We start from the raw sequence: 17,327 nt of genomic DNA, 5'->3' as shown, positions 1-17,327 counted from the left end.
GTATATAAATATTCAGTCAATGGATGTGCATGGACATAAGATAAAAATTTCAATTTTAATTACAAATACGTTGACCTATACCAATTTGCCTCCTAAAGTTGTATGACTTATACATTGCATTTAAATTGTTGAGGTCCATTCTAAAGCAACCATAAAGTGGAAGATAAATTTGGAGAAACCAACCGCTTGATGGAGAGTTTGTAATGTTTTATGGTGGTTGTAAAAAATCCAGCCAATTTAGTTCTCGTTTCGAATTCGATCAACTAGGTCAAACTTAGTTACTCTTATAAACCTATATTTATATATCATACACTCCAAAGAGCAACCTCTATAAATTCAAATAAAATGAAAAAACTGACCGTTAGATGTGATTATTACAATAAATTATGAGTGTGGTAAAAAAATTAGTCAATTTCACCATATTTTCGATTCCGATCGAAGTGGTCAACCGTTGTCACTTGTTTTTTAGAATATATATGCACATATTCTATATAGAAGTATGAGAACTTCCACACACACACACACATATATATATATAATATATATATATATATATATAAAACACACATACACAGATATATATATAAAATAGTTTACGGGCTTTTACGGCCCAGGCCTATGGGCCGGGCCGGGTTTTTGCGGGCTTTTTGGCGGGCCTCCATCGGCCCACCGAGGCGGGCTTTTGTGAGCTTTTTGAAGGGCCGGCGGGCCTCCATCGGCCCACTTGATCCGCGGGTTTTTTTATGAGGCCTAGTTGTACGCTTCTATTTGCTCCGTTGTTATTTTTGGATCCCCAATTTGAATCCCAAGTTACCAAGTAACTGATCCAAATACTGTAGTTACTATCATTCATTGTAGGCATCAATTTTCACAGAAAAAGGTAGAGTATCTCCTCTACTCCTATATCTTCCCACTCACTGGACATTAATAATGGTCTTCCATATTGGTCGGCCCTCACTGACATGTCACTGAAGCTATAATGTGCATGTCCCTTATTATTGCCTTTCTAGTTAATCAATGTTTCCATTTAGGAGTTTAACTTCGAACTCAATTTACAACCAAAAGAAAACAAGTTCTAAAAGTTTAAAGGATAATTTAATTATATTATGATATATCACAAATAAGGTCACTTATTATCTGTTTTGGTCACCATTTCACTCCTCATTCTTGCAATTTTAACAAATTACAACACTTTGATCATCACCTCACCAACCGTTATACAACTGCCTAGACTTTTGAAGCAATATGCTGCCATTGCCTATTTGGCTGAAACGGAAAGAAATTCCTTAGCAATGAGATCCGTTATGGACTTGGCATCACACTTATTCTGCTAAGAAATTACTTGGCTACACTTTAATCGAAGCAACTAAAAATAAAAAAGTAAATTAAGTTTGAGTTACTGACATTTTATTACTTATTCTTCTCAATGTCACGAATTGCAACATATCCGAAACGGAGAGAAATTCCTTAGCAAATGAGCTCCATTATAGACTTGGCCGCACACTTATTCTGATAAGAAATAACTTGGCCACACCTTATTCAATTAAAATAACTAAAAACAAACTACGGGTTGATTTTTGGGTTATTGGCATGTCATTACTTATTCTTCTAAATGTAACGAATTGCAACATATGATCTGAAACGGAAAGAAATTCGTTAGCAAATAAGATCCATTATAGACTTTGCAGCACACTTTAATTTGTTAAGAAATGACTTGGCCACACCTTATTCAAAGCAACTAAAATAAAAAATAAAAAATAAAAATAAACTGTTTCGAATTGCAACATATGATCCAAAATTGTAACTGTTTCGAATTTTTATCACTTTTTTGATCACCTGTCAAATCGTTAAATACCCTTTGGAAGCTTGGAAGAGACTTTAGGGCTTACATACATTATATTTTGTCTATGACTTTGTATGTCACATTATTTTAATTTTTCAGGAATGAATACTCATTTATATTCCAACTTCACTGAATCCAGCAGAGTTTAATACCCCAAAGCAACATACTGCTATATCTATTTAGCCTTGGCCACAACCCATTAGTCACTGCACCTTTGTTCAGCTATAGGTTGGATCATAACCAATTGTCTCTAGCTCACACATCTCATGCAGCGTGCAAAGAGAGCAAGACAGTATACTTGTTTACCAAATGAGTAAAAACTCTAAATGGTACCTGAACTATTGTGAAAGGTACTTTTTGGTATCTACGATTTTTTTTTACTCCAAATGGTACCTAAAGTATTGTGCCGTTACCAATTATAGTACATCCGTTAACTTTTCCGTTAAAATCGCCTACGTGGCATGTACTTTTTTGAAAGAAAAAAAAACTCTAAATGGTACCAAAACTATTGCACAATGTATTTTTTGGTACCTGTTTGTTTTTTACCCCAAATAATACCTCAAGTATTGCGCCTTTACTATTTTTTTTTCCATCATAATATGATATTCATTTATTGGAAGAAGTATTATAAATAGGTTGAAACAATACAAGTTTCAGTATAAAAAAAAATCTAATATTTCATCAAATTAACTATTTATTTTTAGCTAAAAATTTTATCAACAAAAAAGATTTTGGGCAAATACTTGAGGTACCATTTGGGGTAAAAAAAAATTATAGGTACCAAAAATTACATTTTACAATAGTTTGGGTGCCATTTGAAGTTTTTATTTAAAGAAATACTTGCCATGTAGGCGACTTTAATGAAAAAGTTAACCGAGGTACTACATATTTTTTTTGGTCAAATGAAGCTTCAATAGAGAGGCCCAAGGCCTAGAGAAAAATACAGCCTAAAAAAGAGAAGGCCCACACACGAGGTTCTCACAGTCAGCTAACTAAAGCAAAGACTACGAAACCAAACGACAAGCAAATTAAGAAACTAGAGCACAAACAAAAAAGAACATAACCGAGGTACTATATTGGTAACGGTGCAATACTTCAAGTACCATTTGGAGTTTTTACCCTTACCAAATTATCTTAAAAATATCAAAACAACAAGTTATAGCGTAATCCAATGAATAAAGATTTCGTTATCACATCTACAAACAACATAACACGTATTTTTCTGGTAATAAATGTGTTTAATTCATGAAACAATAATCGGTACCACATTTTTTGTTGAAACTCATTGTACTGTTGTCATAAGAAACATTCAAAAAGTGAATAAATATGTAATTAATATATCCGAAACCAAGCTAGTTGGAAGTCTAACCGAATGTTGTTTAACACCATTCGAAAAAAGTATTGAATATGTAATTAATATATCCAAAATCAAGCCAGGTGGATATCTAACCGAATGTTGTTTAACACCATTCGAAAAAAGTATTGCCAACAAGGGCTGATTTTGGGTCTTTTTCTAATTTGGTCACATGAGATTTACTTTTATGTACTTTCCTTCACTCTTTAGGCTAATTAGCCATCATCCTATGTTAACTATTTCACTAATCACTTCGAACTTGACATTCACTCATGAGTCTTGACCACCATATTCAATTCAAAAAACATGAACAGAAAATCCCTGTGCCAGTAACAAAGATAGATTCAAAGTAACAAAAGGTGGATGCAAAACAAATACAGTTACAAGAGAGGGTGGGGTTAAAGCTCAAAAGGCCAAAGTACATGGCCCCAAATTAGAGGAAAAAATGTCAAACTAGGGGGGAAAAGCAGAAAGACTATTAGATAAAACCAGCTAAAAACCATGGCCCCAAATCAATGGTGGGTCTGTTCAAATTTTAGCTTTGACCCAAAACCCTATGTGAAGAAGCTTTCAACATTTTCAAAAGATACGGATGGGAGCAAAATGTGACAATGTGTCACAAGCCTCACAAAACTCTCATTATGTATCACACTTTTTATTTTTATTTTTTTTGAACGTACAAAACAAAAATTACACAGAAATTTTTTCTATCTAGGGCGAAATTAACTTATGGATGAACCAATATCTAAGTGGCTAACCTTGTCATTAATTCTTTTAGTTGGTACAATAAATATTTATGATATTGATGGAGCTGTGAAGTTCATGAAAAAATTTCTACGAAAGAGAAAATAGATACTAAATAAAAGTGGATCAATCAGATATGGAACTACATGGAAGGGCTATTATTGGTTTAATCCTAATTTACAGCATAATTGAACTAAGCTAGTAGGTAAATTAAACAAAAACAAAATTGCGTACAATCCTGAACCAAGCTTTGTGCTTGCCTCTCCCAACTGATTGAAATGAAATGCTCAATACACAATGAGCATGGAAAATTCAAAAAACAAAATTGACTTGCCGAAAAATATAAGCCAACAAACCTCATTATGCATCGCACCACGTTTGTATTTTATTTTATCGCGTAGCAATGAAAAATTCAAACAACAAAGATCACACACGCTAGGCCCAATGATTAGGCCAACATCAAGTCATATGAGGCTGAAAAGCGATTCCCCCATCCACCACCACTCTTCCCCGTTTCGAAAAAAGCGCTTTTTCCTCCCCCTCCCCCCACCCCCAGGGGGGCAAATCCGTCATTCACCCCATGTGACACACTCGGTCACTCTCAATATCAGACTGAGAGGAGGAAGCGAAGCGAGTGGGTCTCTCTCTCTCTCTCTCTCTCTCTCTCTCTCTCTCTCTCTCTCACCAAATAAATAAAACGGTACACTGGCGCATCGCAAATGGCTTCTCTGTAATTCTCAGAGCTACAACAATGAAAACCCATTAGCCAGTAGCTCATTTCCATGAAACCCATTATGCCTGCGCTTCTTCTTCTTCTTCTCCTCTTTCTTCTGGTGCTTTCCGGCCCACCCTTCTTCTCCTGCGCCGCCCAGCGCAGCCCCGAAAGCCTAGCCGAGATCGACGCCCTCACCACCTTCAGGCTCGACCTCCAGGATCCGATTGGCGCATTGAACGGCTGGGATTCCTCCACGCCTTCCGCTCCCTGCGACTGGCGCGGCGTCTTTTGCGACAGTAGCAGTCGGGTCTCCGAGCTCCGCTTGCCTCGCCTCCAACTCGGCGGCCGACTCAGTGACTCGCTCGCGAAGCTCACCATGCTGGGGAAGCTCAGCCTCCGGTCGAACTCCTTCAACGGGAGTATTCCCGACTCGCTTTCCCAATGCACGCGCCTACGCGCCGTCTTCCTGCAGAACAACTCTCTCTCCGGGAAGCTCCCGCCGGAGATCGGGAACCTGACCGGGCTGCAGATTCTCAATGTCGCCGGTAACCGCCTCTCCGGCGAAATCTCCGGCGAGCTCCCGCCGAGCCTCGTGTACCTCGATCTCTCCTCGAACGATTTCTCCGGCGAGATTCCGAGGAGCATCGCGAACCTGACTCAGCTTCAGCTCATCAACCTGTCGTACAACCAGTTTTCCGGTCAGGTTCCGGCGAGCTTGGGCCAGCTCCAGCAGCTGCAGTTCCTCTGGCTGGACCACAACCTCCTGGAAGGAACGCTGCCGTCGGCGATAGCCAATTGCGCGGCGCTGGTGCATTTCAGCGTCGAAGGAAATGCGCTCGGCGGCGTGATTCCGGCGGCTGTCGGAGCTCTGCCGAAGCTTCAGGTGTTGTCGCTTTCACAGAATAATTTCTCTGGTATGGTCCCATCCTCGTTGTTTTGCAATGCTTCATTCAATACGGCGTCGCTTAGGATTGTCCAGCTAGGGTTTAATTCGTTCACGGATATTGTTAAGCCTGAGAGGGCCACATGTTTTAGTGCTCTGGTGGTTTTGGATCTTCAGCACAATCAGATTGGTGGCGATTTTCCCTGGTGGATAATAACACAGGTACCAAACTTGACAGTGTTGGATGTTTCTAGTAACTCATTCTCCGGCGTGGTGCCGCCGGGGATTGGAAACCTCTCGAGGTTACAGGAGCTTAAGATGGCTAATAATTCATTTAGCGGTCCGATTCCGCAAGAGATTAAGCAATGCAGCTCACTAAGCGTGCTTGATCTCCAAGGAAATCGATTTTCGGGGGAAATTCCTGTGTTTTTGGGGGATTTGACAGGTTTGAAGGTGCTATCTTTAGGGGAAAATCAGTTCTCGGGTTCCATTCCTCCGAGTTTTGGTAATCTTACGAGGCTGGAGACTTTGGGCTTGGGAGGGAACAACTTGACCGGAACTATGCCTGAGGAGTTGTTAATAGGGTTGGGAAATTTGACCACATTGGACCTCAGTGGGAACAGGTTTTTTGGTGAAGTTGCCATCAGCATTGGGAGTTTGAGTCAGTTAATGGTGCTGAATCTAAGTGGCAATGGCTTCTCTGGGAGGGTGCCGACTAGCTTGGGTAGTCTTTTCAGGCTTACTACTATTGATCTGAGCAAACAAAACTTCTCTGGTGAGGTGCCTTCTGAGTTTTTGGGGTTACCCAATTTACAAGTCATTGCATTGCAAGAGAACAGGTTATCTGGAGACGTTCCTGAAGGTTTTAGTAGCTTGATGGGTCTGCATTATTTGAATCTCAGTTCAAATGCATTTTCTGGTCACATTCCGGAGAATTATGGTTTTCTTCGGTCATTGGTTGTTCTTTCATTGTCCAACAATCACATTTCAGGACCAATTCCACCAGAGCTTGGAAACTGCTCTGACCTTCAAGTTCTAGAGCTGCAAATGAATTCCTTGACTGGCACCATTCCAGCCGCTCTCTCTCGCCTATCAGTGTTAAAGGATCTTGATTTGGGTAGCAACAACTTAACAGGTAGAATCCCAGAGGAAATGTCTAAATGCTCATCATTAACTGCTTTGTTGTTGAACTTCAATCATCTCTCAGGTGGTATACCAGACTCGTTGTCTAAGCTATTGAACCTAACTACACTGGATCTCTCCAATAACAATTTGAGCGGGCAAATTCCTGGTGATCTTACATCTATTCCTGGCCTAGTGAACTTCAATGTCTCAATGAATAACCTCGACGGTGAGATTCCAGTGACGCTTGGTTCTCGGTTCAACAATGCATCAGACTTTTCAGGGAATCAAAACTTATGTGGGCCGCCATTGGAAAAGAAGTGCAAGGATCTAGACAAGAAAGATAGAAATAAGAGATTAATTCTTTTGATTGTGATTGTTGTTAGTGGAGCTTGCCTATTAGCTTTGTGCTGCTGCTTCTACATTTTCAGCCTCTTGAGATGGCGCAAAAAGCTCAAACAGGGATCATCTGGAGAGAAGACTAGAAGCAGTGCGAGGGCAAGCTCAGGAACTAGTGAGGGCCGTGGAAGCTCTGATAATGGAGTGCCAAAGCTTGTCATGTTCAACAGCAAAATCACACTTACAGAGACAATTGCAGCCACAAGGCAATTCGACGAAGAAAATGTGCTGAGCAGATCATCATATGGCTTGGTTTTCAAGGCTTGTTATGAGGATGGCATGGTGATGTCCATCCGTCGCCTCCCCGATGCAACACTCGATGAAAACATGTTCCGAAAAGAAGCAGAATCACTAGGCAGAGTCAAGCACCGGAATTTAACAGTTCTTCGAGGCTACTATGCCGGTCCACCTGACCTCAGGCTTCTAATCTATGACTACATGCCCAACGGTAACCTAGCCACCCTTCTGCAAGAAGCATCACACCAAGACGGCCATGTCCTCAATTGGCCAATGCGTCATCTCATTGCACTTGGAATTGCTCGTGGCTTGGCTTTTCTACACACATCTTCACTGGTACACGGCGACGTGAAGCCGCAAAGCGTGCTATTCGATGCAGATTTCGAAGCCCATTTGTCTGATTTCGGCCTAGACAAACTCACATCAGCAACCAGCACTACTACTCCAACCGAAGCCTCAACCTCAACCACCGTCGGGACATTAGGCTACGTCTCTCACGAAGCAACACTAACAGGCAGAGTCACAAAGGAATCCGATGTTTACAGCTACGGGATCGTCTTGCTCGAGCTCTTAACAGGAAAGAGGCCAGTGATGTTCACCGAAGACGAAGACATAGTGAAGTGGGTGAAGAAGCAGCTTCAAAGAGGCCAAGTCACGGAGCTACTAGAGCCAGGACTGCTCGAGCTTGACCCCGAGTCATCCGAGTGGGAAGAGTTTTTGCTTGGCGTGAAAGTCGGTTTGCTTTGCACGGCACCCGACCCGCTGGACCGGCCCACCATGTCCGACATTGTTTTCATGCTCGAAGGCTGCCGGGTCGGACCCGATCTCCCCTCCTCCGCCGACCCGACAACGCAACCGTCGCCGGCATGACAATTGTTTTAATTTATTCAATTTATTTCCCATTTTTAGTTTCTAATTGTAGCCCCGTAGCGGAATTTTAATTTTTTTTTTCTCTCGTTCGCGGAATCCGCCGGAATTCAGTGAAATTCAAAAAACAAAAAACAAAATTATATTTCCAGTCAACGACGTCGACAGCCGCAGTTAATGGAAAGCGCTAAAATACACGGAAAAAAACGACAGCGCGCCGGGTCCGGTGTGTTGTTTCCCGCCAAAAACAAAAGGACTATTCTGGCGAGGCGCATGTGGGCTCTCGTGGGTTAGATTAAAATGTCAATGTAGCCGTTAAGGTCGGGTGTCTTGTCTTCTTCTTCCGATGAGGCATTGGGTTTCGTACGGCCACGTGGAAGCCACGTGGAAGCATCTGCTGCTGGACGAGGAAGAAGACAATGGGGTAAGTTTCAGGTCCCGTGTTTTTCACAGAAACAGTGACTCAGTTTTGAATCGTAGTGTGTGATTTATTTGCTTGGCTTTTTATTTTTTATTTTTAGTATGGATGATAAACATGAGTGATCTTGAAAGAAATAAAAACATAATAATAATAATGTTGGAGGCACAGGGATATGTAGAGAAATTTGGATTAAAAATAGATACGAAGGTGGAAGGAATGGGGAGAAGAGGTATAGAATAGAATAATCTTGGATCGACATCGGCAACTGAGACATATGCAGTGGACCGTTAAGCTACTAAGCATCTGAACATTTTCTACTCTAGGCCTATACTTATTTAACTAGGCCAGTCAATAATGAACCAATCAAGAATGTCTAGATAATTACAGGCTCGAGGAGATGTAGCCTCGGACTCGACGAGGTAAAGCCTTGAGCAGTTAATCACCTATCCTTGAGTAATAGGCGAATTATCAGACTCCGGACCGCCCCACTTGCAGCCTAGCATGCTTCCATTAGACCAACTTTTTCTCATGTTTATTTCTTTTTATTTTATTTTTATTTATCTTGTATTTTATGTACTAATGTTATTGAAGTTTATTAATATTTCATGACTATAGTTGTAAAAAAAAAAAAATGTTATGGAGAGCAAGCTCTTAACTCTTAATAATAGCACTAGTATTCTTGCACGTGTATATAAGTGTGTTGATAGTAACAAAATCATAGTACAATTCCAAATATTTCAATCAAAGAATTACAATGCCAGTGAGATTTTACATCAAACCATTTCCAAAATTCTTTGAACATATTGACAGTCATTTGATAAAATTTTGTTGCAATTTGATCTTCCTCCATACCCCTGCAGCACAACATCAAAACAATTTTCTACCAAAAAGAAGGAAAACTTAAGTTGAAAAGCCCTCCGGTCCCTCCATCTATCATCTATGTTTCTTCAGCAGTCAAATTTGACAAACGGAAGGAAAAAATAGTACTCTCCCATTCAACAAACACAATATCAAATAGTACTCTGCCCTACCTAAGTCCTTGTCAAATACTTCTCAAAATCACTTTCAAACTGTCATGTGCTTTTGAAACTCACTCGAGCAACATTCTACTTTTTAGTAATAGAAATATTTTTACTAATTCTCGTGCTTTTAAGTACTTTTGAATTTTATTAATTCAAAAGCGTTTTTAGATCTCCGATACTATTTGAAACAAAATTTTCATGTCCTTCAAAGCTCATGTAGATAGGAAGAGTAGTGAATCAAATAGGTAAGAAGATGCAAAGGTTAATTTTTCCTTTTTGAATAATTTTTAATTTTATTTTTGAGTGAGATTTGACCAAGACATACCTCACAAAATTACTCGTTACCTTTTCTTATTGGCTGGATAATAAATGGTCAAATAAAAAAAAAAAACTCGCTAGATAATAAGCACCAATTTAGTAAGTCATTCAATGCTAGAAAAGAAATATATCCACTCGTTGGGTATCTTTCTTTTCTAGCGGACAGTGCGGACTGATTGCTTGTGCGTAATATATTTGACAGTGAAATAATATCAGAAATTATTGATAGAAATAAAAATAACTGACTCAATGCTATTCTAAGGATAAAATCGTAGACTTGCCTACTTTCTATTATTTGCTAGTAATGCTAGATACCTATAAACCACCTTATGATGTTGTGAAAAAAACAAAACTAAATCATCGCATGAGGCAAACTAATCTGTCATAGAAACCACCTAATCATATAATTTCATTATAAGATGGTACAGATAACATTTCATTATTTATTTCAAATTTAGTTGTAAGTTGCAAAGACTACCATGTTGATGAAATTTAGTGAGCTGAAATGATAAATTGGTTTGGTTTTATTGTTGTCCTTTTATGGGAATCATTCCTTTCGTTCTCTCTAATGGAGAATCCTTCATTTTTCCAATGAGTAAATCGAATCCCACAAGCTAAACGGAGCCTGAGACCGTAATGTCTGAGAACCAGGAGCCGCAGTTTTCCAAGTCCAATGCCTTATCGTCACAAGTTCTAAGCACAAAACAACATGAAGAGTATGTTGGGGGTGGCTTTGTGATTGGATTGACGGTATCAATTCTTGAATTTTGGCTTCCAAGAAACAGCAAGTAATCCCGGATCAGCAAGAAAGAACATTACGGTTTAGTCTATTTGAACTGAAACTGATAAGAACTTAATCAGACATCGCAGTCATTCAGAACCGAGTTGCTCCACATCACCCCATCAATCTTTTAACCAATTCATATATCTAGGAATTACAACAGATACATGTACCACAGGGCAGCACCATAGTGAATACTATATCTCAAGTGTGCATGCATGCTGTTACAAGTGTTCATCCCTTTATGCCTAATAAGAAAATCCTATTTACAACATCAACTGGCAAAGCATAAGCTGGATCTATGGCCTTCACCCCAGGATATTCAAGTAAGGAAAGTCCTGCATCAACACCCATCAACCTCAGTTAGGTGATGAATACAGTGGCAAGCAAGCAGCCAAGACAGAAAAATACTACATGGCTGCCCGAAAGGCAATGACAGCTTCGGTATACATAGGAAGTAATTATCTTCCTTCCATCAAATCCCATCTTGCCAAAAGATACTTATAAAAGAAAAAAGAAAAAAATACAGAGCATATAAATCTCCTTCTGTAAACATTTAGGTGTTATATGATTATATCCCATTAAGAAACGAGGCTCCAACTGGGAATCAACTATTATCATTGAGAAGGTTCAACATGCCAGATTATTAAGTAAAGAAATCTAGAAAACACTCAAATGCAGAACCAAAGCAATTATATACCTGCTACACCAATGTATGGTAGGCATCACATGCATCATCTGGTCTATCAGAAATTCCCCCATTTTCAATGTCCTGCAGTTTAAAAATTAACCGCAAAATCTCAGATAAATTCACAGCTGGAAAAGGATAACATGTCCAATCCTAAAGAATAATCCAAATTTACAAATAGATATGTAAAGACCTTGCAGTCTAAAATGAACTTGGCAATCCTTTCCTTATTGATCCAATGAACCCTGTCGATCATGATTAAACTAGATAGAACCCACCATGAGTAGCACACCTGAAATGAAGTGCAAATCCAGTAAAGAAGAGTCCAGTAATGCTAATAGAAATTTAAATTTCAATCATGAAACATTAGGATATTTCTCTGGATGGCCATTAAGACCTCCAAAGAAGAGCTAAACTGAATCACAAAACGTAGCAAGGTAGTTGGATAAAGATAGTAGAAACACATACAATTTTACTTCTCATCGAGAAAAAAAAATGAAACAAACAAACAAAGATATACAGAATAAAATACAATGCAACACCCACATCAGGAAGCTTCTCTGGACGACCATTAAGGCCTCCTGATTTAACTTGCCGCTCACATAACCACCATCCAAGAAGGTCCTTGTCAATACGATGTAGAGACCCTGTGACAGCAAGGGCTCCCACACAACAGAAAACTGCAATCACAATGGGGAAAATAGAACATTAATTAACCTAAAGCATGTGTCGGCTAGAAAATCTAAACAGATTTTATATCACGAGAAAAAAGCCAAAAATGGATGCATGATTGTCTATGATACAATAATCCAGAAAGTAAATAACAAACTGCCACCAGGTGTGTGTATGAAAAATAAGAATTACAGATGTTATAGGGTAGATAACATACTCTGACCTGCATGAGACTCCCCACCAGGCGTGCATCCAAATCCGCCATCATGATTTTTACAACTTAAAATGTAGTCCACAGCTTTCTCCACATTGATTTTATCCAAAAGATGTAGTAATGCGAGACAGCAGATAGCAATATAAGAAAACCTAAAAGAAGAAGAAATAAAAAGTCTCAGTTGCTTCTAGTATTAGGGGAATAAAAAAATTTCTTTAGTAACTTAGATTTTGTCTTTTCATATGAATTTCAACCAAAAAAGGGAAGGAGTGTGGATTGCAAATTAGGGAGTGTTAATTTCATTCTCCTAGTATTATTATTATTGTTGTTGTTGTTATTTTATTTCTTTCATTTGCTATGTGGAACAGAAAATAATCAGATAGTAAATCATGCTTTAAATAAAGGGATGGTAACTTTAACAAATCATGAGATGCCAAACACAAAGGAAGTCGAAAAAGAGTACCGCGCGTGTATCAACTTCACCCCACATGCCCCTGAAAATGATCCATCTTCATTTTGCAGCCCAGCTACGTCTGATGAGTTGAATATTAAGCCAGCCAAAATTTGCTAATTACATTGACACGCCTTTATATAGTTAGTTGCCTAATTAGTAAGTTCCTGTCTTTGTTCACAAATCCTTCTATGAGCTCTGATTTAGCCTCTCAACACAAGGCAAAACAACTTTTCTAGTACCATTCACCAATTGAAAAGGTACTGAAGATCTATTTCTGAGTTGAATAAATAGATATCCTAAAGGATACAATCTGCAACCTTTTCAACATCCAAAACATCAACCTTGTCAAGTAAGGCCAAAACCTGCACAGCACTTAAGGTATAAAGTATGTGTGGATCATGTCCAATGTTACCACCAAACCCACCTGCATAAACAAAGTTGTATAGTCATTTTCCCTAAAACTCCAAATCACCAAACAAACAATGAAAGATGCAAATACTAGTCGATTACTGCTGGGTTAAGAATGTATATATACAAAGTAAACACCTGACTCATGCTGGCACTGCAGGACCTCTGAAACGACCTCATTGACATCCACAGTGTCAAGCTTTCCAAGAAGATCAAGAGTCGTCAAACCCCAGTAATCTCCATTCATTCTTATATGCTCCATCAAAACTGACTCATAAGAGTCCTTCTCCTGAGATGGCATTGCCATATTGTTATTGTCATTTATAAACTGTAAAGCAAAACATTTATACATGTACTTGAATTCAAATCCAACCTTTGCTTTTGATAGAATGAATCGAACATGTTTCTGAGATGCCAGCTCCCCCATCTGTTAAACATGTCACGATCAGGCAAATATATGGTAAAAGGTCACTGATCAGCAAGGAGTTCATACTTGGTGGGTGAACTTCTGAAGTTGACTTCAGCCTCAATTTAATTTTCAAATATTACTACTAAAAATAAAACAAAACCAATTTTAAAAACTGCATAGCTACATGATAATAATCAAATAATAGTTATTCAGAAATCATATGTTAATAAGAAATGTCTGTAGGTGGAATTTTTTCTTATCTAGCACTAGTTTTCTTTTGACTCTTAAGAGGCATAGACTTCAGCTTATTTACTTCCCAAAGGGCAAAACCCCAACAGGCAAAGTATATGTAAGAGACAATAACAAATGGCAAAGTGAAGAAGGTTGGGTTACAACTATTATTAAAATGAGTTGGCATGAATTCTTATACTTGGTGAAGTAGTTAATCATTATTGCTCATAGTACTAAATTGAGTTAAGTAGTATGGTAATCAAGTGAGGGCTTAGGCAGGTGGTTAAGACATTGTGGGGAACGATTCAAAAAAAGAAAATCCCCGCAAAAGTACTAAAAGTTTTGCCAATTCCACCTCAATTGGTATAGACAACCAGATTGATCATCCCACTCCCATAAATAGAATGATTCAAATAGGTTATGCATAAAACATGTAGGAACCCAATGGTGAAAGACAGAGTAAGTTGGTCAGAATTCAGAAATTACTCTGCATATTTATACTGATAAATTCAATTGTGAGCGAAAAAGAAACCGCAAATTTAAAAACCCAGGTGCCAAATTTGGAGATAAGAGAAGGGTATGAAAAATTTTGAGATAGAAAAGAAACACAAATTACCCAATCCTTATTGTTTGCTGAACCGAGACCTGAGAGTTCTTGGAGCGACTGTTAGAAGACGACTGTTGTAGAATTCAAAAGTTGGGCTTTTGCTTTTGGACCGGCCCAACTATCCAATATCAATAAGGGTTTTTGTCTATTTACCCCATTTTTATAGATTTTGTTCCCACTTACCCCCATTAATTTTTTTTAATTCTCTCTTACCCAAAACACTCTAAGGAGGTCTTCCCTAATACCCCATTAAGATTTTTTTTTTGTTTTTTAATTTTTTTTAATATCATTTTACCCTTACCCCTTTGTTACTTAGAGAGAGAGATAAAATGGAAGAGAGAGAAACCATAGGAGACTTCGCCGGAGTCCGATCACCGGTGGCCGGAATCTGGTCAACTTTCGCCGGAATCCGGTCAACGTTTGCCGGATTCCGGTCACCGACTACCGCCCACCAGAATTTGCTGAAAATCTCATCGGAAAGTTTTTTTTGCACCCAATAGACGTCTATTGCCCCCAATAGATGACTATCAGCCATGTATTGCCCCTCAATAGACTTCTATTGCCCTCCAATAGAACTTTCGGTAGCCGGAATAGGAACTAATCTTTCTAAAATTAGACAGATAAAACTTTGATTAAAGAAAAAAACGAAGAAATTATATCAATTTTAAAACGTCTATTGGGGGGCAATAGACGTTTCGATTACCGAAATGAGAACTAATTTTTCTAAAATTACACAAATATAACTTTGATTAAAGAAAAAAAAGAGGAGATTACATTAATTCAAAACGTCTATTGCCCCCCAATATATGATATATCTCACTATTGCTTGAAGGCTGAACCCATTATTCCCTCCCCCCGTAGCTCCTTCATGATGATATGCTTAAAAGTTATTTACATCTGAGTCCCATTACAATCTGGGGAATTGATTGTTATCAGTAGCAGTGGGTCCTGCAATCTTGAAACAAACAACCTCCAAAATTGCAACAAAGTCGATCCACATTCCCAAAAAAAAAAAAAAAAAAAAAGGCAATGCATAATTTTTTCAACCGGATTACTGGAGGCGAGGATCGAACCACTTCAGTGAAGAACTCAAACCCAGATCTCCACCACAGCAGCACCACTAAAACCCGTCGCCATGTCAATCACTGAGCCTCCAAACGAAACCCCAAGCGCTGACTCCAGCTTTTGAACCAAATCCTATTTCGAACTCATTGTGATCTCGTCAGAAAATCTCCGAGCTTGAATTCCGATTCCCTCTCTCGGTCTCTGCTAAGTGATATCGATGGGAGGAGCTGAGCCCGTCCAATTACAGAGCATCGCAACGATTTTTGGTCTGAAGCAGTTGTGTTTCGTCCAAGCTCCGGCCTACTTCAGACGATGCTCCGACTCCGATGAAGAGAGAGAGAGATAGAGAGAGTGCTGCAGATCGGGGAGAGAGATAGAGAGAGTGCAGATCAGAGAATGGAGGATGAGAGAGAGAGAGAGTGCTGCAGATCGGGGAGAGAGACACAGAGATGACCACATGTAATTAATTAATTAAGTTAAGGGAAAAACTGTCATTTTCATTTAAACAGGGTAAGTGAGAATAAAAATCTCTTACTGGGGTAAGTGGGCTAATTTTTGTTCATTTTGGTGCTTTGGGTCAAGGACCCTATCAATAATTCACTATTACACTATATAAATTAAAATTCAATAGCAGTTTAACACAAAGTAGGGATCGGTGGTTTGGAATAATGAACATCGTGAGATAAACTTATGACTTCACGGTGTTTATTATTCCAAGTAGGGGCTAGTCTTTGATTGATGTGACTTTTAAAAAAAAAAAATTACTGCTGCTGTGTTGTGAGAATAATCAACTGTGAATTAAAATAGTTTTGTGTTCGATAAATAATATTTTTAAAAGTACTGTCAATACATAAAACAACTTTAGATCGTGTTTTAATCCACAACAGTTTCTAAAACCAACCTACAGTTTCTAAAACCAACCTTTGGGCTGTTTCTAAAATCTGCTGTCAGTGACCTATAATTTTCAATTAAAGCTGTTTTTTATTTATTTACTAGACACAATAAAATCTAAAATTTTAAACAAAAGCTGATTTTTTTAAAAGCGAAACAATTCTAAACGGGGCCTAATAACAACCATGCAACTTTGATTGTCACCGTGAAAAATTATCGTTTTTACTAATAAATGAGTTGAGCAAACTGTGTAAAATCACAGCAACCATGCAACTTTGATCTTCAAAAAAGTAATGGAGCCAGAAACAGTCTGGACATCCAATCCAAAATTGTCGTTTCTATTAAAGAATAAATAACAGTTGAGCAGAACGATCGTGTAAACATAGCAACCGTGCAACTCGATCTTCATTAAAAAAAATAATAATAATAATGGAGCAAGAAACGGTACGGTACAAAACCCTCAACCTCCGACCACCACTCTCTGACGAAGTCTTCTTCATTTTGCTTGAACACAACCCAGTAACCCGGCTCCTTGTCACACTAACCGATCACAACATTCACAACCTCAACATCGAGTAATAGGAATTGAAAGGATTGATTCAGTTTCATATGGCACTAGGAAAAGAAATTGTATAATGTTATCATGTATAATTGTATATATATTACAGCTTAATTACCACCTTTCATCAGGAAAAGAAATTCTACTAACACTAGGTTTCTTCTTATCGTTATCCAAGAATTCCAACAGACAAATATCCCAAAGAGCATGTCTGCAGGTGAATTTTATTGGTTGAGTCTCGTCATTTGTTTTTATTTGAATAATATATGGTATTGGAGACGAAAAGTTGCATTAACCATTGTACAAAACGAGCCATTGTCCATGTAAATTTGTGTGGTTTAAGTGGCAGATTAACGCCATAACTCTATATCCAATCTTATTGATAGTGGGAACACTATAGGAAAGTTCTCGGGTTCGTTAATG

The 17,327-nt window shown here is 38.6% G+C and overlaps 2 protein-coding genes across 2 annotated transcripts; one reads left to right on the top strand and one right to left on the bottom strand.

The window, feature by feature from the left end:
* The first annotated feature begins 4,594 nt into the window (after positions 1-4,594).
* On the top strand, positions 4,595-8,320 carry LOC133743729 (probable LRR receptor-like serine/threonine-protein kinase At4g36180). The gene has a single exon (XM_062171757.1). It carries the CDS (start codon positions 4,724-4,726, stop codon positions 8,165-8,167), a length of 3,444 nt encoding a protein of 1,147 aa, XP_062027741.1. The 5' UTR covers positions 4,595-4,723; the 3' UTR covers positions 8,168-8,320.
* Positions 8,321-10,735: 2,415 nt separating this feature from the next.
* Positions 10,736-12,770, bottom strand: LOC133744433 (geranylgeranyl transferase type-2 subunit beta 1-like). The gene is made up of 6 exons (XM_062172540.1): positions 12,744-12,770; positions 12,284-12,467; positions 11,941-12,074; positions 11,588-11,686; positions 11,407-11,478; positions 10,736-11,044 (listed from the first exon to the last, which is right to left on the bottom strand). Exons 1-5 carry the CDS (start codon positions 12,768-12,770, stop codon positions 11,410-11,412), a joined length of 513 nt encoding a protein of 170 aa, XP_062028524.1. The 3' UTR covers positions 10,736-11,044; positions 11,407-11,409.
* Positions 12,771-17,327: the final 4,557 nt, after the last annotated feature.

The sequence above is a fragment of the Rosa rugosa genome, chromosome 4 (genome assembly GCF_958449725.1).
Source record: "Rosa rugosa chromosome 4, drRosRugo1.1, whole genome shotgun sequence".
Taxonomy (NCBI): Eukaryota; Viridiplantae; Streptophyta; class Magnoliopsida; order Rosales; family Rosaceae; genus Rosa; species Rosa rugosa.
The sequence above is the reverse complement of the archived record's forward strand: the minus strand, read 5'-3'. Positions and strand labels throughout refer to the sequence as shown.